Source organism: Apiospora phragmitis, assembly GCF_038363925.1.
Source record: "Apiospora phragmitis strain CBS 135458 chromosome Unknown utg000010l:1.0-9815664.0:1.0-9183399.0, whole genome shotgun sequence".
NCBI lineage: Eukaryota > Fungi > Ascomycota > Sordariomycetes > Amphisphaeriales > Apiosporaceae > Apiospora > Apiospora phragmitis.
In genome coordinates this window covers 1,892,267-1,920,043 of record NW_027117409.1, presented here as the reverse complement: position 1 = coordinate 1,920,043, position 27,777 = coordinate 1,892,267, and the positions used below count along the sequence as shown (strand labels likewise).

Genomic DNA, 27,777 nt, shown 5'->3' with positions numbered 1-27,777 from the left:
GTTGCCGTACCAAGCCTTGGCAGAGTCCCAACTCATAAACTACTCCGAGAAATAGAACGTAACGTAGCCGGATAATGTTGAAACGAGGATGCAGGATTCCCCAATGTAGAACCTAATTTAAGCCGATTCGCTGATCCAATATTGAGAAGACGATCTCAGATGTTATGAAGAGCAATGATGGCCTATCAATCAAAGACGGGACAGGGGACCGCTGAAACCTACCTTGACCGCTGACGTACGGGAGAGACAATCCCTGGAAATGCCATGAGGCGATACGATGCGTTGAATTGAGGAGGACGAGACCCCTCCCTCCGCCATCTCGCGATCCCGAAGAGCATATTGGTACAATTTATACATCCAATACTACTATGAGAAACCGTTTCGCATTTTTAGTAATGGCAATATAGAATACACCTAATAAGCTTCTAAGCTCTAAATATATACGTGGTCTTAAAATATCCAAGATTGTCTGGTATACATTTCTCTTCTGAATCACGGGTATCGGCAGTACTTACCCAAATGTTCAGAAGCGTGAGCCGCCAACCTTCCATGTCCTTGTCCATGGAAAAGACCCTGAACACAGGGAGTGCCACCGACCGACCGACACCCGATTCGGCAACTGAGCATTTGACATTTTTCTCGCCTCGTCTCGCCCCAAACGAAATCAGCTTGGAAACCGGTGAAAAGTGGTCGCATCCGTGACTGACTCGAGAAGCCCCAACATCTCTCAACCGCCGCAGAATATTGTACCACAAAGGTGGAAATAGCTGCATGTACATACCACTTTTTGCCTAGCCAGCGATCATAGATTGATAACAAATCCTGAGGTCAAGACAGAGAGTGCCCAGCGTCTGCAATGACAGCATAGCATAGCAGTGGACGGACATAGTGTTCCGCACTCCGCTCAGATACCTAATGCAGTAGCTTCCGACGTCGCACAGCCCTGCCTATCCCACTGACGATCTTGGTTGGGAGAGCAGTCTGTACATAGTTGAAGGCGAGGGGGAGGGGACGACAAACAGCAGCATCGTCAATACCTAACCTACTGTCTGTCTACACAGTGCTGCTGGGGCTCGTCTCTTCTTCCACAGTTGCCAAGCTGCATCTTTGACAAGGTATCAATAGCACTAGCGAACCATGCTGCCAAAATACGTCTAGGGATATCCTTGGAGGCCTTCCAACACGCCAATAACCCAGCAGCGAGAGTGCGGAATTAGTTGACCAGAGAGTGGATAGACAACTGAGAGTGGGCACGCGAGGAGAGATACATACGTCTACGTGCAGTCGTAGTGGGAAATCTGGATTTCTCTAGAGTCGTCTCTGTATCTCTTGGGTACTGCTGGAGAGAGGGCCAGGACAGAGAATGGCCTGGGTACCGTACGTAGGTCGAGCCAGGCCCATTCTCGTGGGATTGGAATAGCGGACCCAGGTATAGCGATGTCAAGGTGTACTCTTTCTCGCCCATGTCCTCGGACCAATATCAGACTGGCTCCCCCAGACTACACCACGTCTTGTTTGTATGGCTGTCTATCTTCAGCTATATTATCACCAAATTCTTATTTCCGCACACTTGAAACGGCATAGTGACCTCAACTTTCCTATAACCTTACCTCACCTCTCCCTATCTTGAGGTGTTGTTATTCTTGTTCGCCGGACCTTATCTCCAGTTCCTCTATCAGCGAGTCGTCATACCGCAGTGTCATCCTCCCGAGCAACCGTCACGTCGTACGTTGCTTATTATCATTGTTCTGTCGGTGTGCTTGCATACAGCATACATACATTCGCTGCGACAGTACATCTCCAATCTCGCCTGCAAGCTCCAAGTCTTATCATACTTAAGGTGGCTGAGCCCGTTCTTTGCTTCTTTGGCGCCGATTCAGGACTTGCCTCTCGAGTCGAGTACTACCTACGACCGCTACTCTGCGCCGCTTCCCGCCATTCGCCCAGGATACCCACGCCCTCACACCACCACTAACTTTCTCAAATAAGCTCTTTTAGCCGGACGCAAGCTAGAAAGCACCCGAGAGCGCCTTTTCACCTCATTCGACCTCTTTTCTTTCTTGTCAGCTTTTCCTGCGACAAGACCATTCCGAGTTTATATAAGTCGATATACATCCGAGAGTAACGTGTTGTGTCGAGCGAGACCTGTGGCGTGGCTTTAATCGTCTCGTCTCTACATAACTTCCGGACCCCAACGCCCAACCAATCAATCCAAGACCGCCTGTAGCGCAAGCAGCACCCGATAAACACCGCTCATTGCCTGCAAGCACCCCCCTGTAGATTCCACTCTCAGCTTACTCTCACCACCATACGAGCACACGAGCACACAGGGAGGCAACTTTTTATTTTATATTTTTTTTTTGCATATACAATTATGGCCACCGAATTAATCATGCCCAGGCTGCCGGACCAACAGCAGCCCTTCGCGCACTTCTACACGCCCCAGTACAACCAGTACAACCCGCAATCGCCGGGGTTTCAGTCGCAGACCCAGACACAAACACAACAAGTCTACACGCAGCCCCAGATCTCTCCACTTAGCACCTCCAACAATGCCTCGCCCACGTCACCCAAGTCCTATCACGGCCGACAGGTGCGACCGCTCTACATGCCCGCGGTCCTGCGCCCGACCGAGCGCCAGACGCGCGCAGTCGCTCCTGGAAAAAAGACCGAGGACGATAACGAGAGCCTGAAGATGAACAACAGCTTCATCAGCTTGGCCGGCCTGGGCGCGCTGGGAAGGCTCAGCCGACGATCGACGGGCGACAGTGGCAAGTGTGTCGACAACGAATGGAATTTCGACTTGTTCCCCAAACCCACCGCGCTGCCCACAAGGCATCACTGGAAGGTAAGCTTTGATTCCGTCGCGTGTGTTCACAGCCATGCGAGATCCCTTACACCATGTCTCATCCCACGAGACTCGGTACCCCTTTCGTTCTGGGTAACCGCTTGTCTCTCTTCCTTACAACGCCATTCCAATACCCGTGTCTCGACTTTGCATGCATGTAAATGCTAACAATTCAAACCCCAGCCCGACACCGACTCCACGATCTGCGACGAGCCCTCCTGCAGGCGCCACTTCAACTACTGGACGCGGCGGCACCACTGCCGCCGCTGCGGCAACATCTTCTGCGACCCGCACTCGTCCTTCGAGGTCCCGCTCGACCAGGACGCCAACTACAACCCGCGCGGCATCATGAGTCGCGCCTGCAAGCACTGCTACACCGAGTTCAAGTCGTGGCGCAGCCGCACCAACAGCCAGGCCTCGTCCATCAACAGCGGCAGCAGCGACGGCGGCTCGGCCTACCACACCAACGGCTCGCCGGCAGATCCCTCCAGCCCTGTCGACGCGACCGGCGCCGCACCCATCCCGGCTTCCGCTTCCAAGGGGCGCGTGCAGCACGCCGAGATCGCCGCGAGCGTGCCCCGGGATTGGAACTGGAGCACCTTCTGAGCCGGTGAGCGAGCCTCCGCTCCTCCGAATGGAGGGGCTTCAAGTTTTTAAACCCTCGTGGGTGCACATACACGACCATGAAATCATGAGTGCTGTTCCTTCTTGCGAGAAGACGCTAGCTAGCATCTCTTGTTTTGATGATGGCTACGCCATTCATTCCCACGCTCCCCTCGACAAGTCCGGAACGTTCTACCTGCCATAGGCCCGAGATGGACCATGGACGAAGTACAGTTAGATTGATCGTTTCTGTCCTTTTTCGATCATGATACACAGCGGTGTCGGTTCATGATTTGCTGTCCCCTTTTGAGAGAAGGGACATTCCTGCAACCAAAAGAGTAGAGAAAGTCGGTACAAGCCGCGGCTTGTAAGAATGCGGAAGAAGAAGTTGATAAATGCCCATATGGCATGGGCAAAGGGGGGACCCCCCTTTGCCTTTTGTTTCCGTCCACCTTGATGGCACCTTCGTGCTTTCGGATTGCGAATAGTGGGTAATAGATGCCCTCGCTTAGATTGGATCATACTGGACTCGGGGAACTCGAAGGAATACCCACCTAGACTTGTTGTTGGTTGTTTTTGGCCTGCTTTCTTTTTACTGTTTGCTACCGGCATGACGTTGTCTGTCGCCGAAGGAGTTTGGTAGACAAGGGTCTGTTTTTTTTTGCTATTTGGCTGGGGAGTTTTGGAAAGCAAAGCGTATTTGTTTTTGTTGCTTGCCAGCCCGGTTGGGCTGGCCAAGGGGTATATCTTGGGACACGGTTGGGCATCAATGGGACAGGCCAGAGTGCCTATACATGGCGTTTACATATACCAGTGCCTGGTAATTACCATGGTGTGTGGTTTAGTTGGCTTCCTGACGAGCCTGCTTCTACCACAAGACATACACTACGAGCTTTTGAGGATTCCCTCTGGCTTCGAGTCAATAACTCAGGGGTTGGACTCAGGGGTTGGCTATGAGGGTAAAGATAGGAAATTGATAGAATATATGGTTTCCCCCAGTACAAGCTCCTTGGTCCTTGATTTATAAATGGCGACTGTATCATGTGAGCATGAAGGTCCATTTCTCTAAAACCGGCGTCTGCCGCGAGCCTTTGAGTCTTGGGGGCTGAAGTATCACTTTCTTGGAACATATATGTTTAATTTCTCACGTAGGTGCTTCTACAATGTCATAGGTTTATTTGATGTAAGCCGGTCGGTGTTGTCGCCATCGTATAATCTAAGTACTACCTACCGCAGGCTCTCTTCATTCAACAGGTGAAGCTCACTGCCACGGTAGTGCTCGGTCCAGTCTCTCTTCACACGCAGCTCCGAAGACCACCAGGAAATGAAGGGAAGATTGAGCAATATACATGATTTTGTTATAACTATATACGTACATGACTTAACGTCATGTTTCCGGGCATTACCCGCTTTTTTTTCTATACACTGAGCATGTCATTGAGAAGCTGTGAAGATACAGCCTGGTGCAAAAATGCGCATACCATTACGCGTTATCCGTTAATAATTCCAGTAAACTCCCCCTCCAACCCCCTGCCGCTCCAAGTAATGCAAACACAGATGCGATGGATGAAAAACGCTACGTGGAAATCAAAAGTTGCGCTTTGTATATCAGCCGATACTTGGCTGTCTTGGACGAATGTCCGAAATCTCTGCGATACGCATGTCCATCCTCGAATAGAGAAGAGCATGTCATTGTTTCATGCTCACTTTCTCTTGCCGTTTGATCTGGTGGTACGTGTCCGTACGGCTTGGGCAGAGCTCTTAGCGTTAGTCTCATCGTCGTCATCAACGACGGCTGATTCGCTACCCTGGTTGTAGATCTCTTTCTCGACACCCTTGGCAGCATCCCAGCCTGCCTTCTCAGCATTCATCATGGCGTTGCTTAGGCGTCGGTCCGCACCGTCAAGCTTCTTTTGCTTGTGTACGCGTTCCGCTTCAGCGTTGCTGCGCTTGACGTAGCTAGCAATGAAGAAAGAGACGAAGAGGTATGTAAGAGGTGCAAGGTATAGGACATTCAGCCAGATAGCAAAGGTCGATCCGGAGCTAGTAACGCAGGGAACCGTCTGGTACTGTGTCTGGTATACAAGCCCCTGTGCGGAGCTGGCCCCGGCAGATGCAGAATCCGTGGAGACGATGGCATTGGCATTTGCAGCCTCGGCAGCTCCGAATACCATGTTCTTAATGGAGCTAAGGACACTGCCGGAACCAGCAGCATCTGTTGCAGCCGCCGCCATACTCGAGGCCGCCGCAGCGACAGGCTTGGGTACTGCAACCTTGACAGGGACAGTGTAATAGACAAAAGAGTGTACCATGGCGTATGACGCACCCACTAGGAACTGGGTGATCTGCAACGTCGTCAATGTGCGCTTGATAGCTGTAGGTACGCGGATGTTGAATGCCGTGACAGTGTAGTAGGTGTACTGGAAGCATGTTAGCAAGGCAGTCCAGGATATAGAGCGCGCAAAAAAGGTACTCACCATCATGGCATGAATACCAGAGTTGACAAAGACGAACATCCAGATGGGCGTGGACATGAACCGGATGCCAGCCCACATGCACATCATAGCACCGGCGTGGTGGTAGGTTTGCAGAGTAGAACTCAGCTTGCCCTTGGCCAGGATGATGAAGGTGTCGAGAACCTCGTAGAACTTGCTCAGGTAGAAGATCCAGCCATAGAATGCCAGACCTTCGTTCCAGAGACGTCCGGCATCGACCCGGCTCGGGGTGCCGTCGCTCGTGAGGTAACCGTTCCCGAGCGTCTCCCACTTGCCCTGCGGGCCATTGAAGGCGATACCGTTTCCAAAGCCGCCAGGTCCGTGAAACTTGCAGAAGCTGTCGACGGTACCGGCAAGGCCATTGGGGCCCATTGGGCTCTCAATGGAAGCGCGAAGTGCCGTCAACATACCCCAGAAGGTCCATGCCGAGTAGACAGCCAAGAAGACATTGTGCAGTACGACAAAGAGGCGGAAAGGTGCAGTCTTGCTGATGGCCCAAGGCTTCTTGCCAATTGAGATGTTGTATTGGTTCAGCAACTTGGCAGTGACTGCGTAGACGGTGGCAATGGTGATGGGGACTCGGTAGTCCAGGGCACCCTGGTACCAGGAATCCGGAATAGTGAATGGGTAGTCGAAATGCGGCGGCGGTATGGGCTGCGGCTCGTTTGCTGGAAGCGGGAAGAACTTGAAGAGGGAGCTCGAAGGCGAGTCCAGAAAGACCGTAGGGTGTGAAGACATGTTGGGCAGTTTTCACAAGCTATTGGCCATGCAATTGGTATTGGTGAGTGGTCTCACGACTGTGCGGAACAAGGTCAAGACACCGAGCTCAGAGTCGGAAGCTTAGACAACTCGGTTGGTTGACGTTGAAATGGACAATGGCAACAGTTGGAAGAGGACCTACTCAGCAATATGATGTTTCCCGGAAGAGGAGGAGGAAAGACAGCAGTGTAAGTGTAAATGTGTAAGTGACGGCCCAGGATATTTTACCTGTTTTCTACCAGGCAAGTGAGGAAGTACTTAAGAACTAACAAGAGGCAGGTGGATATCTCTGCTGGCAGCTACCCACTCGCACTCTGAGATCCGGACGTCTTTTATGGGTGCCGGGGTAGGTTAGGATGAGAATGGCCTAGGTAACCTTCTGAAAGTACATATATGCCCATGCTGAGTATACTTATGGTAGGTAGTCTTTAGGCTTGACGAGGGTTGAGACACTTGAGGCGACGTTCTCAAAGAACGAACGAACGGTGAGAAAGGTACATGTCACGAAGTGTCTGCCGCTTAGGGGTAGCAGATCCCTCAACAAGGCCTGTTGTATGCAAGCCTTTTACCTCCGGGAGAAGTGGCACGGTGCAGTATCAGATACGGTCTGCCCCAGAAATGCAGGGAAGGTGGTATACCGTACAGCATAATGATGTATTTTTTTTTGTTGGTGCCTGTTGATGCAACTCCAAAAACTGTTTCAATTGTGTAAAGAGAAAGGGTCCGCCGGCAAGCCGTACTACTAACAGAAGCCTCGGTTTGTTTTGCTACCAAGCGACAGGGCTTGTGGTCCAATCAAATCCGATGCCACAGGTCCCGGGAAGCGGCCTGGAGTTGTGGGAAAGAGTGGACGTTGACATCGGGCCCTCGGAACCACTGGGACTGATGTAATGAACTCAATTCATGTGGCATGACGGTGGTTTCTTTAATGGTACCTGTTTTGATATCAATTGATTCTGCTCGCATTGTGGGCTGCCCAATTCAGAACACCGACTCACTGCCTGAAGCAATTCATCGAACCTCGTCATTACACACCTACGCAATATGGCATTTTGAAAGTCGGCTACTGGCTACGACCCCACGATACATCTGGACGATTCACCTGTTTTGTGAATCTTGGTCCCTGAAAAAGAAACTTAGCGAGTGCGGGGCAGGGAGCACAGGTGTTTGTAGAGGGGCTGACTATTTTTTTTGTTGGGAAAGGGATCACGCATCTCTCGCCTTCCGCTAAGCCGCCCACCACAGGTTACAGCAGCATGGAGGTGGGCACAAGAAACGGAAAAGTAACCTTAGCACCCACCGGCATAAATGAGCCTTCCAGATCAGTCTGACTTATGGCGTGTATCCATCCAATTGAGCCACGGAGGACGAAACCAAAGGCACGGCGAGAGACGAGAATCCTTATGCCGCATAGCCAAAGTTCTTCCTACCCCACAGCCAATGCAGGTAGGGCTGACGACAGCTTGGTGCCAGGGCCTCATCATCGTACCTTCTTCGTATGTTACTAGGATATCTAGGTATTCATCGACGGTGCACTCCATAATATCTAACCGCAATCTGCGTGCATCTCGGTGGCATTAGACTTTAATAAGTGACTCCTGACTTTCACCTTCAGACCTTCCGAGCTTCGCTAAAAGATCGCATAACATCAGGCATCGTGTAGGTAGTGTTGTTGGTCTTGGCCCTGAGCACTCTCTGAGCTCTTCCCAACAAACCGGGCCTGCTTCCTGAAGAGGAACGCAGGGTCCCTGGCCACCCCCAGTGAGAAACCCACTTGAGACCATCACATGCTGGTGACCCATCATGTTTACTGAACTTTCACATGTGAAGTGGACGTTGATAGCCAGATGGTTCATGTGGGTAGCGATGGGAGACTCGTCAACATGTTATGTGAAGCCAATGCGCACAGCCTGAACTTCTCAAGACAAAACACACAGTTCCTATATACCTAATCTATATTTATGAGTACCCACAAACTCAAAGGTCGTATAACCATATCCACAGGCCTGGAGGTATGTCTTACGGCCCAAGAACAGTAGTTAGGTTACTAAAGTATTTTGATGCTTGCATTCCACCTTGAGGAGAGGAGAGTGAGGTGATGAGGTATGTGGTGTAGGTTAGTGGAGGGTGAGAAAGGTCCGACCCGCTATCAAGAGCATTTATCAACGACAGGGGTCAATAGACCACATATTTTGAGCCTCAACCTTGCGGCCCGACTGAGCTTCCTCAAGACAAATGGCTTCTCATCCGTTGAGTGGACTTGATGACATTTGCACATCAAGAACGTGGTCTCTCGCCGAGCTGTACCTAAACTACAGTTGCTCATTATGAAGCCGTCGGGAAAGACCACTAGTCATGCGCCAAAGCAGTGTCCCAATATGGCGGGCTGGCCAATTTGAGCACTTATGCTTACATTGGTAGGGGAGCTGCAGTCGACATGTCGCGTATTTAGCCTCTCTTTCTCGCCGCAATGGTTGATGGAGGCTTATGAACAGAGCAGATAGCTGAAAGGCTACCCGCGATGTCCGCGATGATCACTCTCCTCGTATCATACCTAAAGACAGAGTGCCATATCAGGTCTGTGAGACATGCAAACGGATAGAGGTCGGGCCCCGTCGCTCACAATGCCGACCCGGCTATTGTCTCGATACTATATTGCGTGAGCTGGCATTTCACTCGTCCTCTATCGCACATCTGTCGCAGTGCCTGATAGTCCGCAAACTTTCGAGGGCTCCGAAAGCATGTAGTGTACTACTTCAAGACTATGCAATACAGGGTTTTGGGCGAGAAGACGAGCATTTGGTTGGTTGCCGTTCGCTGCATCCAACAAAGTTTAAAGAGGATCAATCAGATCACGATTAGAGAAACCGACAGCTTGGCGGCGTGGGATGATGATGTCTAAACGCGCGCCCACGCCACGCGACGGCACGGGCGGCGGTTGTATGTAACCCTACCTAACTGCTTAGGACCTCCTTAGGTTAGTTCCTCCTGTTAAGTCAGCCAAACAAAAACAAACCATCCAACGCCCGTGAACGTTAACGTTTTGATTGGATTCAGAGTCCTGTCATCTGAAATCCAACCATTGAATATCTTTTAATTTATCGCAACCCCCGATTCCATATTCCATACTTTGTTGGCGCTAGCCCCTGACCTGTATACCTCAGATACCCATTGCTGCTCTAGCCTCCACTGCTGTTGTTCATTTAAGCTGTGATAGAGTCTATGCAGGCATGATGGCGGCACCTGAACCCTCAGCGCCCATATCAGTTCCGAGGCCCTCCCCGATTTCGGGACAAGGCCTGTTCACGGAATCCCAATGGGCTACCTTATTGGCACTTATCGATGCAGCGGTTCCTTCTATCGTGGTGGCATCCTCGTCGGGCGGGAGTGGTAAGGACATCGAGATCTCCGAACAACAGTACAAAGAAGCCTACGAGCATGTCCGGGCGTCCATGGCAACTCCGCCCTCGTCGGATGAGTTCGAGGAGTACCTGCGGACCCGACTCTGTAATAATCCGCACTTTGTACAAAACGTAAAGAGGACCTTCCAGACGGTGCCCGCAGTACACAGGAAGCGCCTCGGCGGCGCCTTGGACCTTCTAGAGTAAGCCCATATCTTCCATCCTTGACGTTATTATATCATGTATATGTATGTGTATGTGCCTAATGGGGGGGGGGGTAAGTGGGCTTATTGTGCAAAAATGCAGGACGCGGCTCGGGAGTCTGATAAGTACGGGGTCCTTCACGCCGTTCAGTGAGCTCTCGCTTGCCCGGCAACAAGCCGTCATTCAGTCGTGGATAACCTCCTGGTCTCCGTTGTGGCCCACGCTCGCCCGCATAGTCCTGAGCCTGGCCCAGAAGTGTTTTAGTCAAGCAGACCCCCTGTACCAGAGACTGATTGGGTACACGGACTACCCTCACAACTACAAGGCAGGGCCCGGCTTCGATTTCGACTTTCTGCAGTTCGGGGCTCCTGGAGAGCCTCGAACGATCGACACGGATGTTGTGATCGTGGGGTCCGGCTGCGGTGGTGCGGTGTGCGCCAAAGTCCTCGCCGAGGCTGGGCACCGCGTCCTCGTGGTGGACAAGGGCTACCATTTCCCGCCCTCGCAGCTGCCCATGGACCAAGAAAGCGGGTGCCGGCACTTGTTCGAGAGCCACGGCGTACTGAGCAGCGAGGACAGCAGCACGAACGTGCTCGCTGGCAGCTGCTGGGGCGGTGGCGGCACGGTCAACTGGAGCGTCAGCCTGGAGCCCGAGGCGTTTGTCCGCCAGGAGTGGGCCGACCAAGGCCTCCCCTTCTTCGCCACGAGCGAGTTCCAGGAGAGCCTGGATCGCGTACGCGACTTCATGGGCGTCAGCGACGCCAACATCAGACACAACCATGCGGCGCGGGTGCTACTGGAGGGGTCGCGCAAGCTGGGGTGGAGTGCGAGGCCGACGCCCCTGAATACGGGCGGCGAGGATCACTACTGCGGGCGCTGCAACCTTGGCTGTGCCTCGCCGGGAAGAAGGGGCCGGTCGTGAGCTGGTTGCCGGCGGCTGCCAGAGCCGGCGCACAGTTCATCGAGGGCTTCCACGCTTCCGAGATATTATTTGATGGGCCCCCGGGCTCCACCAAGAAAGCCGTCGGGCTGACTGGCACATGGACTGCAAGAGATAAAGATGGCAATGTGGCTGATCCCAAGAGGAGTCGGCCACAGATGGATGTACGAGTCAATGCGAAGAGGGTCATTGTGGCGGCTGGCTCGTTGAAGCCCCTTATTTCTTCTAAGAAGCGGCCTTCAGGTAAGATCATCCGTCTCTGTCCGACTCTAGTCTATGTAGGAGGCGTCTGACCAGATGGACCACAGAATCCGCATATTGGAAGAAATCTGCATATACACCCCTGCAACCAAGTCTTTGGGCTCTTTGATGAAGACATCAAGCCATGGGAAGGAGGCACCATCACGGCTATGTGTGATGAGTACAAGGATCTAGACGGTAACGGCCACGGAGTAAACCTAGAAACGACGAGCATGGTGGTAGGTCGCAATTTCGCTTCTACTCCTTCCTATCTTGCATCATGAAACACACAGCATACTAACGATACACGATCGTCAGCCATATATGGCCCTATCCAACCTCCCTTGGTACAGCGGCCTCGATTTCAAGCTGAATGCGCTGCAGCTTCGTAGTTCGAACTGCTTCATCAGTCTGACGCGAGACCGGGACTCGGGTCGCGTCTACGCCGATCCGGACTCGGTAGGCCGCGGGTCGAGTACATCCCCTCGGACTTCGACCGAGCCCACACGATGATCGGCGTTGTTGCGCTCGCCAAGCTCTGCTACGTCCAGGGCGCGCGCGAGATCTGGGCCAATCTGCCCGGGGTGAAGCCCTACGTGCGCAGCAGCAATTCCCCAACGGCACAGCCAATCTCGAAAGAAGGAGACGGTGACGACGAGGAAGTCCCAGGGGACAGCATTAGCAATAACAACACCGCCCGCCCCGAAGACGACCCGGACTTCGCGGCCTGGCTCGCGTCGCTCGAGAGGGCGGGCAACAAGCCGCCGCGCGCCCTTGGGGCTCGGCGCACCAGATGGGCACGTGCCGCATGAGCGGCGGCGAGGACGCGGGCGTCGTGGATGCGCGCGGCCGGGTCTGGGGCACCGAGGGCCTGCTCGTAGCGGACTCCAGCGTGTTCCCGAGCGCGAGCGGCGTCAACCCCATGATTACGGTCATGGCTATTGCGGACCATATCGCCAGGAGTTCGGCGGAGGAGGAACTCTGAGCTGGGCTGGCGGCCGGCAAGATCGGAGGACGAAGTGGTGGGGGGTTGTTTTGGGGGGAGGTATCGAATTCCCCGTGACAATATCCGGTGGTATCTTTATCATGTTGGTTTCCCTGAAGAGGTCACTTGTATTTGGGTATAAGTAAATAAAAACATAAACCTGCCTTGGTAACGAGAGAATATGTTGCCTCCAGGCACAGGTACTTTGTCATTCTTGTACCACGAATTATTTACTGTCCCTCGCCTATGGCACAACCGCCCAACTGATATCTTGGGCCCATTGTAGCCTTGTCAAAGCTACAACAAGTAGGTGCCTAATCCTTTGAATTTCGCGTATGGCCCATTGCCTCTAAACGCGTTATCCTCAAACGAATATCAAGACTTCCCTCCTGCAAGATTTCTTACAAGATAATGTGCAGTTCAGCAAACGCCCAAGAAGAATGACTTGCTCAGCTCCGCCGCAATGAGGACCCGTGGCCCTGAAGTAGTGCGCTTCCGCAGGCGTTGCTACGTCCACGTTCACCAAGGCAATGACAGTTACTTTGAACGTATCGGAGCGTCGATCTCGTCGACTACAGCACGTGGAAAGACTTTCCTGGGCGTATCACCAAGCGCGCATCCATTTCAGCGGCTTCCGCAAGTATAGGCTTGACGGCTAGATGAAGGATTGTTGCAGGACCCTTTGTGGGACTGCGGGATCGATACCACCAGGTGCGCCTCCTTTCCCGCTCAACAGTGACGACAGCTCTTCGGCTGTCTAAAGGGAAGAATTGGCGGTTGAAGGGATTTGGTCTCCATCGGTGGTAAACCTCTAGCTCAAGGAAAGGGTCTGAAGTCTGGTCCGGGCGTTACTTCTTGCCGTGACGAGAGCTGTATGTTGTTGCCTGTTCAGATTATTTGATATTGTTATTTGCCCGCAGAACTTAGACCGAAGAATGGAGTGGTGTACCTGCGTCAAACTTCACCCCCAGTCTGTGGGTTAGCTCGTGTGTTTCTTCTGTTGAAAAGAGGCACACTGACATCGTCCATGCCACGCCATGACACACACAGCCTTTTGACTAGCTCGTTCCACTTCGGCCCGGCTATGGATACCGAACTATATAGATGAAGGTCTGGGGATTGTTTCCAGAGCAATGATTGGACGTGTGCATATGAGACGATACCGCGTAGCCTTCCCCTCCTAGCCGACTATAAGCGCCCTTGTATGAGGAGAACCCGTCTACGAGGTGAAAATTACTTACCAGGCACTCCGATAGTTTGCCGGGCCGAAAGGTGGCGCGTGTTGACCGCTTACATCCATGACCTCTAATTAGACTTCGAAGCCATGTGAATCTTGGATCAAGCATGGATGTTGTCTTGGAACGGTAGGTAGACTGGTATGTACCGGTACACGCGGTAATGTCACTGCACACAGAGCCGTTGACTGACGGGCATGTCTGAGACTGATTTGACAGCCTGGAGGATTACTGCCGACAATTTGACTTTGCAGCCGTTGAAGACACACATCAGGTAGACCTTACCAACAACAAGGCGAGGCGGTGTAGTTCAACGGAAGTCCCGAGCCAATACCACGGCAAGCTGTGCGTGCATGGCCTCACGGAGCTGCTTTCCACTTGTATTCGCCCAACCTACATACAACAACGTAGTAGTCGCGTCTAGGGCAAGCGATGGGTATGCAATTATGTTCACTTACTTCATTAGATCAAAAGTAAAATGAATGTAGTTACATCGTTTGCGGCGTCAGCCGGTGAACCGACTTGAACGTATGAACGTTTTCGGGGCGCAGCGAAGAATTATTACAGTGCATCAAAGGGTGGTATCAGGCAGACAAGTTCCGTTGGTGACACAGAGTTGTAGAATGAGTGAGAGCCGGTTTGGGTCGGAGCAGTAACACAGTACTAATCGGCCATTGCCGTTTACACTTGCCCCTATCTCTTTACACACTCTAATCCAGCCTTATGGCTTACCCCCGGATTGACTACTAAGATTTGCCCCCCTTCCGTATCCCAGCCAGTAGGAATCGATTGCTGGGGGTTACGCGGATTATTGCAGTTGGAGATGGTGGGATATGCAGTAAGATCTTACGTGCATATATTATCCATTGCATGTATATTGGGGTAGGTATGTACGGTATTTCTTGGACCGAGCAGGAATTTGACGCGCCAACAACGGCGCAGCGCCTCGGCAGGTAGTAATCGCCATTTCCGAAATGTATAACCAACAGGCAGACTGCGGCAATCTCGCAACAGCCGCGCGAAAGAGAAAAAAGGCGAGAATACGGATAGATATTCAGGCAGCCAGTAAGTAACATATGTAGTATCGGATTTACCATGTGATCGGCATTCTGCCCTGCCCCTATTGCTGAAGAAACCGCTTACCTACATACTTACCCCGTCTAGCCACCTTCCCTTTCCTCCATGATAAAGGTAGTGGCGCGGGTATCGCAGCCTCCGCGCGCAGTCTCCCGGCCTGATGCTGCGAGCGACGGCCAGTGGCATTGCATGAACCATGCAGTAAGACGACAACGGTGTGCGACGTTCCTCGAGGGAGACAGAGATAGGCCGAAATCGCTCTGGATCTACAGTCTAGTATGGATGTGATTGCATATCGGCTAGGACCCATTTAATTAGAATACGTATTCGAGGGTATTAACTTGTTTCAATGTTCTGAAAGTGTTCGAGAGTATATAGGAGTAATCGTCGTCATCTTCACATGCATCCGTAATCAGTATACAGAATAAGAAAGTGTGACATAGGCGCCCGTAGAATAAATGAAGCGGACAGGGGGTGAAGGGAGACCTTCTAGAAACGGTCTTCGCAAGAAAAGGAAAGAACCTAGATTAAGGGCAGGGGGGTTGTGACGTTTGTTGGGTGCAGAATACCGCCGTAAGAAGTACCGGGCTGCATATGTGTAGTCGTACTCGTACGCCCGTTTCAATGGCCCACGCTTACTTTACTGTTGGACATTGGGGAGGAAGAAAAGAAAAGACAAAGAAAAGGGAATATAGTGATACGTTATACAGCGTCGTTGGTTGAGGGCACTAGATGTTGATGCTAGAGCAGACGTAATATTCTACACAGTACGGAATCCTACTCGTTACACATTCACAGTGACACCTCAATGGCAAGGGGTAAAACAAGTGATGAACTTGAATATGTTCAAATTAAGTACTAAACAAAAAAACAAAGAGCAGAGGAAGGTGTGTTGCGCTTTCATCGCCGCCAGGGCGTGCGTCAATCGAAACACCTAGACCAGCATCCCATGCCATAAATAATTGACTCTCCGGCAAATCACTGCTCAGCAGGACTCCCGGGTGGCTTCCGTTCTCGGCCCCAAACGACCTGTGGTCCGCTCGAGGGGGAGTTTGGCTGTAGTGGGATGAGCTACGATTGCCGCCTTCTTTCCTGGCCCTCCCCAACATTGGCGCCGCGAGGCGCGTCAAAGTCTCCTTCTTCTCTATAGCTGAAACCGTCCACCCCCGAAATGTCATACGAGGTACTACTCCGACCTGGCAGAGTAGGCTCATACTGGCGAACAGTCTCGGCGCGGCGTTTACTCTGCTCTCGGACAACGGTGTCGCTTCCGGAGCAGGCCAGGGGAGGGCCAGCAAGATGCAACAATGGCGGTTGAAGGGCCATGCATCTTTTCTTCTCTTGTCCAGCAGAAAGATTGTATAATGATGCCCAGCTCTATATCCAAATGAAAACCCAACACTGCATCAAACCCCTTTCGCAACCCAGACGCGAACCGAGCTAGCGGCCGTGGTCATGGGAGCAGTGGTCTTGGTTGATTGACAGCCAGTGCCTACCTCGACTCCATTATCACAGATGATGGAGTCGAGGCTACGATTCATGTGGAATCGACCGTATATGTATGGGTATTGCGTAGTTGGATCCTGTCCCCGCAACCCCCCGAATCCATTATCGCTTCGATCGTCCTTTCCGAACAGGGAGTGCCAACATCAAGTTGGCCATGTCTCATTCGTGGCAAAGGTCGTCATTAAGCTCGTAGGTATTCGTCATTAGGTCGTTCATGCAGTCGTAAGTCAAAGAAACCAAGGCCGGGGAAACACGAATGTTTCGTTTGAAGCGAGTGTATAGACCAAAGAAGTTGCTGTCGTCTCGTATCGGATCATATCGAGTCGTCGGTCTGGGGTATCACCAAAGAAAGCCGCTTCATACCGTATGCCAAACAATAGAAAATGTGATGGGAATCCAAAAAAAAAATCCGGAAATCTCTGTCCCGATCTCTGCCGGGCTTTGGTGGTGGGTGCATTGCTGCGTGTACCTCTTATTTTTGATGAGATAGAAGAAGAAAATCCTGTCTTCTAGATCGAAACCCTGCCATGCTTGTAAATGCAATCAAGAAACCCGCCCGGACCCAGCCATGATGAGGTTGATAAAATAGCGTTCTGACCGAGCTGGCGGTTGTGTTGATTTGAGTGTTCCCCCAAAACAGACGCTCGCTCGCTATAAATTGGTATAAACAAATGAGAATAAAAAAATCAGGAAAAAGGAGACAAAAAAGCACGTGTTGTTGTTGTTGTTGTTGTTGTTAACGATAATGATGCCGATAATGATGCGGTCGAGAATTGTCGCTCCTGATTTGATGCAAAAACGCCGATATGCCTTGTGGAAGATGCGATGAATGAGTTGCGCCGCGAATGCCTGTCCCAGTCGGGGGAAAATAGAGTTACACAACGATCTTCTTTACGAAGTCGTGACAATGGGAGAGCGTTGCCCCTCGGCTGAGGTTGGTTGTCACATTGTCGTGGTGTATTCCTGGTAACGATCCCAGTTGAAGCCACCATAGCCAATGTTGACACCGCATTGCGGTGCCAGCATGCTAGGAAGCGGCAGCGCCGGGATGGGGGCTGTCACCATGGGTGAGCTATAGAAGAACCCGGCGGTAGTGAAGGGTTGGCTGTAGGACGGTGTCGGCGGCGATGGGATTTGTATCTCATTCATGGTCATATTGGCCCATATCGGAGTATTGCTGGAATCAGCGGACGTAGATGTGCAGCTTGGGCTAGACGGCAGTACTCTCCAGGCATCGACCGGGGTAGGAGCTACTGGTGAAGGTGTGTTCTGAGCCCACATGTTGGCTCCGGCCGGTGAGCTGGGGAGCAGCGGAGGTTGCCGTACGACATCGACGATTCTTGGCGGAGGTGGCAGCAGCGACTTCATCAATCCGTTAATGTTGTTCTTGACCTCTTCGCTCTTTCCGCATAGCAGTTCACCTGCGCCCTCCTCTTCAAGCCCTTCGAGGGCAGATACATGAGTCCGGAAGACGAACTTGTTGATGGCCTGGATAAAGTCCTCATGTAACTTCTTGGCTTGCTGCTCCTTCTCGGACCAGTCGTAGGTGCCTGCTTTGGCGTTGACGATGTGGACGTCCTTGTGATACTCGATCAAGGCCTCTATCGAGTCCGGTGTTAGCTTGAAGGCGACTTCGTTGCGCAAGACCATGTCCACATGGACGATGTAGGCTTCGATGTGGAGGAGCTGGTAGTTGAAAAGGGCCTCGACCAGGGGGTTCGAGTCCTGGCGCAGATCGGCCTCCGGGCCCTTGGGGAGCATCATCGAGGTCAAAGTCCAGATGGCGTTGGGCGAGGATAGAGTTTCTGTCAAACACCGTTGATGTTGCGGCACGCTATTGAGGGGGCGCTTAACCCTGTTGATGCGCTTGAGTGTCTGTGTTAACCACGGCTCGACTTTGGAGCCCAGGACGACGTTGACCGAGGAGGCTCGAGGCGCAAAGGCTGCGGCCGACGCCGGTAGTAGTTGCGGAGGCATGACAAAGTATGTGTGTGTATATATAAACTGTTGGTTACAGAGGAGACAGATAGGGTGGGAGGAGTGAACACAAGGAATAAAGCCGGAAGCGATGGGGAACAAGCGCTTGCGGTGATGACTTGACTTGACGGGTAAGATATGGGAAAGACGAATAGTGGTAAAAACGGATGACGGAGCTAGGCGGTCCCAAGACACGGGAATCAGCTTGCACACCTAAGCCGCATATAAGAAGAAGAGAATGCCGGACGAAGTACTCGTGAGGAAGAAAGAGGAGGGTAAGAAAACGGTGATGAGTGTGCGAAGGTGGGGTGTTATAGCAACTCCTCACCTCATCATCCTCCCGCTCCGACCCGGGCATATATCTACCATAGCAGTACGTACTTGGGTTAGGATACAAAAGCCTGGTAGTATGCATGTACTTAGCCATCCATCCTCTCCATTCCACGCATGGGACGCATGGCATGGTACTGCGAAGGAGTCACGCTCGTTTCCTCTGATTCTCCAGCCTCTGTGCAGTAGTCGGTTGTTAGAGTGCCCACTATCGTGCATGAGTATGCAGGCTGGATCAGCAGGCATCAGATTTTACCAAGGTGCCATTGTGGGATGAAAATGAGAGATGGCAGCGCAGAAGCAGAGCAGCCAGCAGCGCCCATCCATCCCGGCCCAGAGCGGGCAAATAGAGTAGGGCAGTGGGCTGTAGCTGGATAAGTCGTATTGGGACTGGGCTGGATTGGATGGCCGGTGGGCTGTGTTGCGACTTGCATACCTGCATCTCTCCAAGTACGTACACACATACACACATACACGCACACACGCACATACATCGCCCACCTTGCATCCATCCTAGTACGGACTTGGATGGCTTACGTATTACACATAACTTGTGATAGAAGGAGGGCAAGGAAATGCTGGACTGGCGGAAGTAGGCAAATGGGAACCGTTTTCCACGTTGAACAAGTCCTGGACCTAACCAAGCTGAAAGCTGCATGAGTTGTGGCCAGTGCAGCGCCACCATCAAAGCAGGCGGCCTTCCACCACCATTGATCGTACCAGTACTTCCCTTTCTCTCGCTACGTACATCCATCTTTTTAGTGGGCATGGTGAACCAATCTAGAACCGGGTTTAACCCCGGTATTTCTCTTCTTGGGCCTAGCGTAGATCATCTTTCAGAAGAAAAGAGGCGTTTTGTCAGTCAGCCCACAATTGAAAGAACAAAGGCCCGTAAGTAAAGTAGAGGCTCGTAGTCGTACTATTAGCTGTTAGTGTGTGCTATATTAAAAGCGAGAATAAGACGAGAGAGAGCACAGACGAAACATGGAAACATCGTCATTCCACCTCAAACGTATCTCTCTGCGCAGCACTGCGCAGCAAGTAAAGCTTTGTCCGTCCGTGATATCTCGAAAGACCACTAGCAATGTTAAGAATATCAGTCACTGTGTGGATGAGCTCGGCACCGGCTTTGTCTTTCTGTTCCCGTCATCCAACGTCCACGGGTATTAGTCCCACCAACATGCACTTGCACTCACTCCATCGCAAGTCGAGTAGAGAGGCCGAATCCATCATGATACGTTGTTCGGCAAATACATCAAGCCACTGTCCTGTGTAACGTTCCTGCTCACTTACTGACTGACAGGCGAGAGACCCCTTGTCCGAGGCGTCCAGAAATCATGACGACGATCAGGGTTGTAATGCCTGCGACCTGTAACCCATATCGCCCCTACATGCAGTACAGTACGTAAGCCTGCTCTACTGGGCATCCGCCATTGGTAGACGCGCGAGAAGGCCGACTCCTATCACTGTGGCGGCCCACCAAGGACCGACCTTTCACTTCACCTGCATGTAGTCAATGCAGCATGAGAAAATAGATAGTCCGGAACAAGCTCGATAAGTCCCATGACTTGCTGGCATATGAGCATCAGCCGTTGGAACCAATATCCATAGCTGCAACGGCAGGGCTCGGCGGAAAACATGGCTCTGCCCTCTTTCATTCGATATCGTGAGATTACTTCAAACCTTCCTTCATCACTCGAAATTGGCTCCATCGCTCCATTGCCAGTAGTCTGCCAGCAAGGAGCGACTGAAACGAGTTAAGAATGACAAGACCCAAAGCATGTCGAGGATTGCCATGGAGCCTGGGTTTTTTAGTTCAGGTAATATCTCCTAGACGTTGCAAGCCCTCTCCTGCGTGCATATGCAAAGTATGAATCGACACTACTCAACAGAAGATGCCTGTAACCTTAGGATGACTTGCATATCTGCTTGCTCACGGGTTGTTGGTTATTCTATCACCTTTCAACCAAAGAAGCAACCTGAAACTTGGCACTCGACGTGAAAGAAGGTTGCTCGAACATCAGTGGGCGCACGCGTAAGAACGTGATGGCGTGCCATGTACTGCTACTGTGCGGTCCAACGCCGTAGGGTGCCCCCTTTTGGAACGTGTTGCAGCAGGGCGAGTGCGGCCGTTCGGTTCAAGCTGCTCTCTGGGCCGAAGGGTAACCTACGCGTAACTAGAAAGAATGAGACGATCTCGGCGCCATGTTCCTGCAGCTCTTTGCAGGTCTAGGTTTAGTGACAGTGATAAAAAAGGGGGGGCATAATTATCTAAGGTGAGACCATCCGGGGTGCAGACGAATAGCAGGAAGCTCCAGGCCGCGACGTCCAGGAGTCTCATATCCTGTGAGGGTCCGGACGAGGCGCTTATAGCGTCAACGAACCGTCGCGGAGACGCGCCCCGCTAACTGACTCTGCTTTCTCTCCCCCCCTTCAATGCGTACAGTGCAGTGCAGGGCAGTCTGGCAGTACAGTTCGATATAGCGAGGAGGACAGATGGGAAGGGATGGGCAAGGGGGGAAATGACCATTTTGATTCCACAAGATGGGTGGTTAGGGATGTGAGCACTATTGCGAACAAATGATAACCTATAGATGGCCTATCGCAACAGCTGCCATCCTTGCTAGCGGCGGACGGTGAATACACCTCGAGGGTTGAGGGAGCGCTTCTGCCATCTGATAGGCCGGCAGGGGTGCGACTAGGGCGGAACCTCTTTCGCCAAAAAATGGCCGAAGGTCGAATTCTCATTGGCCCAAATTCAGAAAACCAGTGAAGCCGCCTGGAAGCGGCTTCTCGGAACGCTTGGCTGGTTCTAAGTTATCAACGCCTGCCAGACGAAGCGAAGGTTGTCTTGATATGTACGTAGCTGTTTCACCCATTTCCCGATTCATCCAACCATTCATTCATCGTGAACTCATGAGTCGATCCTGGAATCCATGCCTGCTGGCGGAAAGGGGAGGTGCTGACTTTTCTTTTTTTTTTTTTCCCTTCCCTCCCCGCGAAACTGGCGCAACAGGGCCATCGTCTCGGTAGGACTTATTAGTCTAGAAACTTGGAACACATACTCCATACCACATGTCAACATCCCATGTACATTAGATAGAACCTACAGCTTCTTCCGTCTGCCGACCCGTCTCGCTGCCAAGGCCGATACCAAGCAAGAATTTTCCAGGCTTAATAGTTGCGATATTGGAGGCTGAAAAGGCTGGTGGGGCTCCCCATAAACATTCGAGGTATTAATCTACAGATGAGCTATCAAATCGCATCCAGTCAAAAAAGATGAAATTCGGTCGGAGATATTGCGACTGTGAGTATCTCCAGCCATTCCCATATTGAAAGTACCTACTCGCACAGCGCCCTTTCCTAATTGACTGACCCTGGCATGGATATCAGCTGACGGCCGATACCATACATTGATATACGATAGCGACGGCGATGGCTATCACAACAGGTACATATACGACCACATACCGAGTGGACGGTGCAGGCCAGGTGAAAGCTAGGACTGCCTGCCTATTTTTGGCTCGCACATTGAAACAAACAACGTATAACCTTACCTATCGCTGCTACTCTACCAGTCTACTACGTGCTGCGGAAAGAAAACCTAACCTTACAAGCCAGAGGCAGCCGGGGAGAGGGAAGAAAGGGAAATGCGGGCAAGCGGGTACCAGCGGCTTCGCCGACCCGCCCAGCGCTGAGCAGGCCCTTGTCAATTGATCGATTTTGCACCCCCACCACGAGAAACAGAGTACAGATACAGACTGCCGTACCGCATGTGAAAATCCCAGGAGACCCTGCCTGACACCTGAGGCGGTGCTCGATCTACTGCAGGCGCACGCATTGCAGTGCGCGGTATCTCCCATTGCCCATTCAGACCAGGCTGATCAGGATGATTAGCCTACCAGTATTCCAACCAACCGTCGATACCCAGGCAAGGCAGATGTTATACCGGTAACCACCATTTGATCAACTCTAGTCACATGAGCGCAGGGAGAAAGACGTCACTCGTCACACGCGCCGAATGTGGTAATCTCAGCAAGGGGTTACGGGTACAGCAGTAGACACGTTACAATAGGCGCTGAGCTCCCCAAGAGTGCCCTCGACGTGGGTCTGTATTTTCTGCCGATTACCCTAGCAAGTGCTAGCCGTCAGGAACCGTCATGACAGTCAAGGGAATCCCTTGCTGTATGGACTCTTGCTGAGTCGTATTGAATCTCTTCATGCACCTTTCAGGAGCATTCTGGCTGCGTCGAGCCCTGCTGCACCTCCGTCTCCCAATAGACAAGCCAAGATCGGGACATTTGGTTGAATCTGATACCGAGCTTTTTTTGATGGCATGACCCTGTAGATAACAGATGGCCACTATGGCCCGAGCCGATGCTCACCTGTGCTATCCTACTAGACTGTGGGTTTTACTGACCTTGTCCTGGCTGGCAGCGATCAGAAAACGAGTGCAAGGGCCTTCGCCACAAAACCGCTTATAGGCCAGCACACTGTTTAGAGGACATACCGTATCCATGTGCTCATTTACGACAGGTATGTTCCCAGGTTTCGTGTATTCATGGTCCCCCATAGCGCGAGCCCTTCAAGAGAGTATCGCCAGGGGAAGCCATACGGGCAGCGCTGTTCCGTCGAAGATGGCCATACGTAGTGAGCCACAGCAGAAACGGGGCGCATCTCTGCCAACTTTGGAGAACGAACACGAGCCGACTTGTGGCTGAGCCCGGCAGTCGAGGGGCCCCCCTGCATATTTCCCCGCTCCAGCGATCGAATTCGTATGCTACGTTCCATTGGACTCCTAGGATGTTTTTTCCTGCATTCAGGTTTTCCTGCCGCAGCCACGCCATCTTCCAGCAGAAGGGATCCTTCGCCTCTTCGCCGCTCGCATACTACCAACTGCTACAGGACTGCTAAAGTAAACGGCCTCGAACAAGCCTGAGCTAGCTAGCGCAGGCTCTTGCATTGTCGCATTTCCAGATCCCACCATGACAACTGTCAAATTTGCCTCCCCTCCGCCTCCCCGTTGGCAGGCCGGTTGCTGGCAGATCCTCTAGATCTCGCTAGCCTCGCCTCGCCATGCTCGCCTAACGTTTTAGCGCACAACCCTCGGGCCCTGGCACAGCTGAAAGAAGCATCGGAGCCCCGCCGATCCGCACCCGCGGACGGGGTCGGGGTGGCTTGTGTCAACGGCGGCGGCGGCCAAAGTGTCCAACTGTCCAAGTGTCCATCTTTTACGTATGTACACGTACGGCCAAAATCGTACAGGTAATACTACTTGCTAAACCCAGCCACCATTCGACCCGTTCCATAAATGTACGGCCACGACATCTGTGGCTACTTTACTTACCCAGCTTGGTACTCGGTACCGTAACCGAGTCATACATACCTCGGTGATGCGCTCATTGATGTAGTTTGCTCAGGGATATTGCAGAAGAAGAGGAGAACACAGAATAAAAATAGAGAGAGCCAAAAGCAAGAAACAAGACCGCTGAGTGTGTTCGGCGGTTGTACTACGACGCCCCACGCGCAAGACAGCAATCGACCGCCGTGCGATTTCGACTTTTTGTGGCGATATAGGTATGGCTGACCTTGGCAGTTTGCGTGGGCCGGCTGCATGCGATTTTTTGCCTCGGCCAAAACACTGCCGTTCTCCCAATGCGTTTGCGCTTGCGCAAGCACGACGCATTGGCTGCCATTCGTGATGATTCACCTTGGACGCGAACACGCAATGAATGTTCATAGGGCCGCTGGCCTTGCGACCCGAGTTCGCATTGATGATTTGTTACCAGAACTTGCTTCATTGTGGCAAGCGACTGAGCAAGAGGCCGCCTGTGAGTGTTCTGTTCGTTGGGCGATGCGCGCGACCTGCGATGCGGCCCCATCCCATCCCATCCCCCCAAAACGGTCGGCCCACGCCGTTGGGAGGCCTACGAGCGATACCCAGCGATGGAGACAGGCAAGACAGCAAAATTCAGGGGTAGTTCGGGCATTGGGATTCCTTGGACAGATGCCCAAAAGCAAAAAAACTCGATATGTTACAATATTTCGCTATCTGAGCGCTTCGTCGGCACTTCAAGCCCAGCATCACGACGTCATCGGGTTGGTCACCGCTCTTCTGAGTCAAAAATTGTCGAATTTTTTCTTCAACTCAACCCTTGTGCGTTCTCTACGGTGAACGGCAACCCCGCGCAAACAAGATGATCGATCACGAGGAAACAAGATAAGCGCCCAAATGCTTGTCCAACTTTTGAGCTTCGCGAAAAATTCGGTGCTCCACGTAGGGAACCCAACGTGCTAACAGATGGACTGATGTTGCCAGCCCAGTCCCCGTAGTAGAGCATGATACCAGAGAGAGACTGGCTAGGAAGCAAAGGCATACTGGCACGTCCTGGCAGCTCCGTGTCTGATGGATGGGTATCTGCCCTCAAGGGCTTCGGGCCTTGTGAATATGCCCTTGAAGTGAAGTTGGGCCTTCAAACTCCTGGCGGCATTCTGGTTGTTTCTACTCCAGAACACCTGTAATAAGTCCCTCCTCTGATGCTCCTGACCTTGAACCAAAAAGTCGCCTTGGCTGTTCCTGGTTCACAGAAGCCAGCTTGCTGTTTTCACCAAGTGAAGAGACAAACCTCCAAGAGGAGTGCACTTTGTAGCTTAAATGGCCTTGGCTGGCACCCACAGATCCCAATCCGTGTAATGGCCTAGTCTGTAAATATAACATTATATATCCTCTTCTCTCATGACTGTCCTAGCATCCCGTAGACTCAAGCCTCTTCACGGGGGAGGGTTATCGTGATAAGGCCAGGGAACGCCATGCTCGTACGTTGTGCCGTGTGGCAGGATCATCTCCTTGAAACACTCGGCTTGTGGCCTCGAAGATCTTAGAGATAAATACTGAACTGGGCCAGAAATTGCTCTGTTTACTATATCAATCACCCCCTGAGTATCATACCAGTGCCTCACAGCCACGAGGAGCAAGTAGGGCATCGAAGGCCAACAACAGAGGTTTGATTCAATTTGTGCTAAGCAATGCTATTAAGGGATATCTCAAAAAGGGGTTACAAAGGTAGCAGCAACGCAAGATATGAAATACAATTCCCAATTTCAACTGACTTCTCTCATAGGGGAAAAAGGAGACCCCGAAGCAAAATTTCTGGCTTGTGTGGCCGCCCATGCATTCGCAGCCAGCCATCCGTGCAAGTTTTTCAGTAGCAATTTTGACCCTCCTATGCGTTAACGTGTGTCGTTTCGTCTAACATCATGAGCAAAGCAATAAAAGAAAGAATGAGGTCGCTTCTTTCCAAAACGTCTTACGAGTCGATCACCACTCATTGTAACAACCCCTTCCCCGCTCCCCCTTTTTTCCATCGAGTGAGTCACTGTAATAGTCTCAACACATAATTGGGGCCCTCTTCAGCAACGAAACCGATCGGTTAAGGTCTTCGTAACTTTACAACATACCCGCCTTCCGCATCCCTTCTTCGATCTCAGCCCGCACGTCATAGCTGTAAAGAAACTGCCGGACCGGCGCGCTGAAGCCGTAGGCCTCGCACGGGTAGAGCCCGTCGCCCCACAGCTCCTCCGCCTTCTGGCGGTACTCGTCGTACATGCCCGGAATCGTGTCCGAGAGGTGCTGGACGATGTGGATGTGCTTCTTCATCACGTTGCCGTACACCTTGAGCCGACCGGGGACCAGGTCCTTGCCGCCCACCCCGCGAAACAGCGTCTCGAGCGCGGCGGCCTCCTCGATGGCGAGCACGGCGCCCTGCGCGTGTGTGGGCGGGATGGTGTGGGCGGCGTCTCCCAGCATGACGGCGCGGCCGCGCGAGTACCGGTCCAGCGGGTCCCGGCGCAGCAGCTTGTGCACTTTGATCTCCTCGGCCTTCTGCAGCAGCTGGCCGAGCAGGGGGTGGTAGGGGGACACCACGTCGAGCGCGTCCTCGACCGTCGCGGGCGAGTTCCAGTCTTCCTTCTTCTCGTTGTGCGACTTGGTGGTATGCCGCAGCGCCACGTTCATCAACAGCTTTCCACGGCGCGTACGGCAGGGGTAGGTCACCATGTAGAAGGCGTCGGATGGGTTGCACGGGACCCAGTAGCCCGGCGCTTCGCCATCGAAGAGTCCCCGCAGGTCCTTGTCTTCGAGGACGCTGTCCATGGGGATGAGGCACCGGTACGCCGACCAGCCCAAGTCCTTGGCTGGTTGTTTCTTGCCAGTGACGTCCTTGATGAGATTGGAACGGATGCCGTCTGCGATGACTACGAGATCCTTGGTCACCTTCCCCCGCATTCCATGCAAATTACACCGTTGTCGCAATCAACATGCACGACTGCCTCGCCGAGCTTGAGCTTGACCGGCTTACCGGGCTGGCTACCGTCGTTGCTCTGGGCCATTTCCCTCAGGACCCTGTGTAGCTCAGCCCGGTGGTAGAAGCCCATCTTGGACCCGAACTCGTCCTTGAGGGAGCGGAACTCCTCCGTCAGCATGGGCTGGAGGTCGTCGGCATCCACCATACGCATTCCTGCCGCCTCGACGATGTGGGCATCGTCATTGTTGAAGCCCCAAGAGTCCAGTATCCGGGAGCCGTTGGGCGTGATGGTGATAGCCGCGCCAACTTCGTCCGCGAAGTTTGACCTTTCGAAAACCTACAACAACAATCCGCAATCAGAATCACACGAGGCCATTCAGGGTCGCACAGGGTCTTCTTCGCGCTCTCCAATGGTATGCGGGTCCTTTCTGTATCACCCGAGATGGGCAAAGGAAGGGACAGTTCAACAACTTACCTCGACATGTGCCCCTGCACGTCGCAGACCGATTGCAGCACTCAAGCCACCAATGCCTGCGCCAATGATGCCGACTTCCAGTGGCATGTCTCTGACACCGGTGGGTAATGTGAGACAAGCTTAGGGTAATTTGTGGCGCGTGTCGTTGCAACAGCGAGGGAGGGTAGGTACACAAGCTACCTAATAATGCTGAAGGGCTGACTGAGACTCAGGGTTTCTGGAAAGGGTACTTCGGTGTCTCGTGTCCGTTGAAATAGAGATAGAGAGGGTCTCAGAGTCGGGAATAATCTGAGGCAGGCAGGGATCCTTTCGTCCTTTGTCCCTTGCTGGATTAACTTTTCAAACGGTCTTTTTATGTCTTTCGAGTACAGTCCCGAGAGCAGGAGCAGCCATCTCGGC

General features: G+C 52.5%; 6 protein-coding genes across 6 annotated transcripts; 2 read left to right on the top strand and 4 right to left on the bottom strand.

The window, feature by feature from the left end:
• Positions 1-2,374: 2,374 nt before the first annotated feature.
• PG994_010374 (uncharacterized protein) lies at positions 2,375-3,454 on the top strand (the record flags this gene model as incomplete). Its single annotated transcript, XM_066861783.1, has 2 exons — positions 2,375-2,848; positions 3,032-3,454. 2 exons carry the CDS (start codon positions 2,375-2,377, stop codon positions 3,452-3,454), a joined length of 897 nt encoding a protein of 298 aa, XP_066710893.1.
• A 1,700-nt stretch (positions 3,455-5,154) lies between these two features.
• On the bottom strand, positions 5,155-6,684 carry PG994_010373 (GNS1/SUR4 family protein; the record flags this gene model as incomplete). The annotated part of the gene is made up of 2 exons (XM_066861782.1): positions 5,155-5,871; positions 5,929-6,684. 2 exons carry the CDS (start codon positions 6,682-6,684, stop codon positions 5,155-5,157), a joined length of 1,473 nt encoding a protein of 490 aa, XP_066710892.1.
• A 3,254-nt stretch (positions 6,685-9,938) lies between these two features.
• PG994_010372 (uncharacterized protein) lies at positions 9,939-12,302 on the top strand (the record flags this gene model as incomplete). The annotated part of the gene is made up of 5 exons (XM_066861781.1): positions 9,939-10,309; positions 10,461-11,043; positions 11,082-11,493; positions 11,605-11,729; positions 11,883-12,302. 5 exons carry the CDS (start codon positions 9,939-9,941, stop codon positions 12,300-12,302), a joined length of 1,911 nt encoding a protein of 636 aa, XP_066710891.1.
• A 4,933-nt stretch (positions 12,303-17,235) lies between these two features.
• PG994_010371 (uncharacterized protein) lies at positions 17,236-18,270 on the bottom strand (the record flags this gene model as incomplete). Its single annotated transcript, XM_066861780.1, has 1 exon — positions 17,236-18,270. The coding sequence occupies one exon, from the start codon at positions 18,268-18,270 to the stop codon at positions 17,236-17,238; it is 1,035 nt and encodes a 344-aa protein (XP_066710890.1).
• A 419-nt stretch (positions 18,271-18,689) lies between these two features.
• Positions 18,690-19,369, bottom strand: PG994_010370 (uncharacterized protein; the record flags this gene model as incomplete). The annotated part of the gene is made up of 3 exons (XM_066861779.1): positions 18,690-18,808; positions 18,857-19,036; positions 19,093-19,369. 3 exons carry the CDS (start codon positions 19,367-19,369, stop codon positions 18,690-18,692), a joined length of 576 nt encoding a protein of 191 aa, XP_066710889.1.
• Positions 19,370-26,047: 6,678 nt separating this feature from the next.
• PG994_010369 (uncharacterized protein) lies at positions 26,048-27,465 on the bottom strand (the record flags this gene model as incomplete). Its single annotated transcript, XM_066861778.1, has 3 exons — positions 26,048-26,872; positions 26,899-27,240; positions 27,379-27,465. 3 exons carry the CDS (start codon positions 27,463-27,465, stop codon positions 26,048-26,050), a joined length of 1,254 nt encoding a protein of 417 aa, XP_066710888.1.
• Between the last annotated feature and the right edge of the window lie 312 nt (positions 27,466-27,777).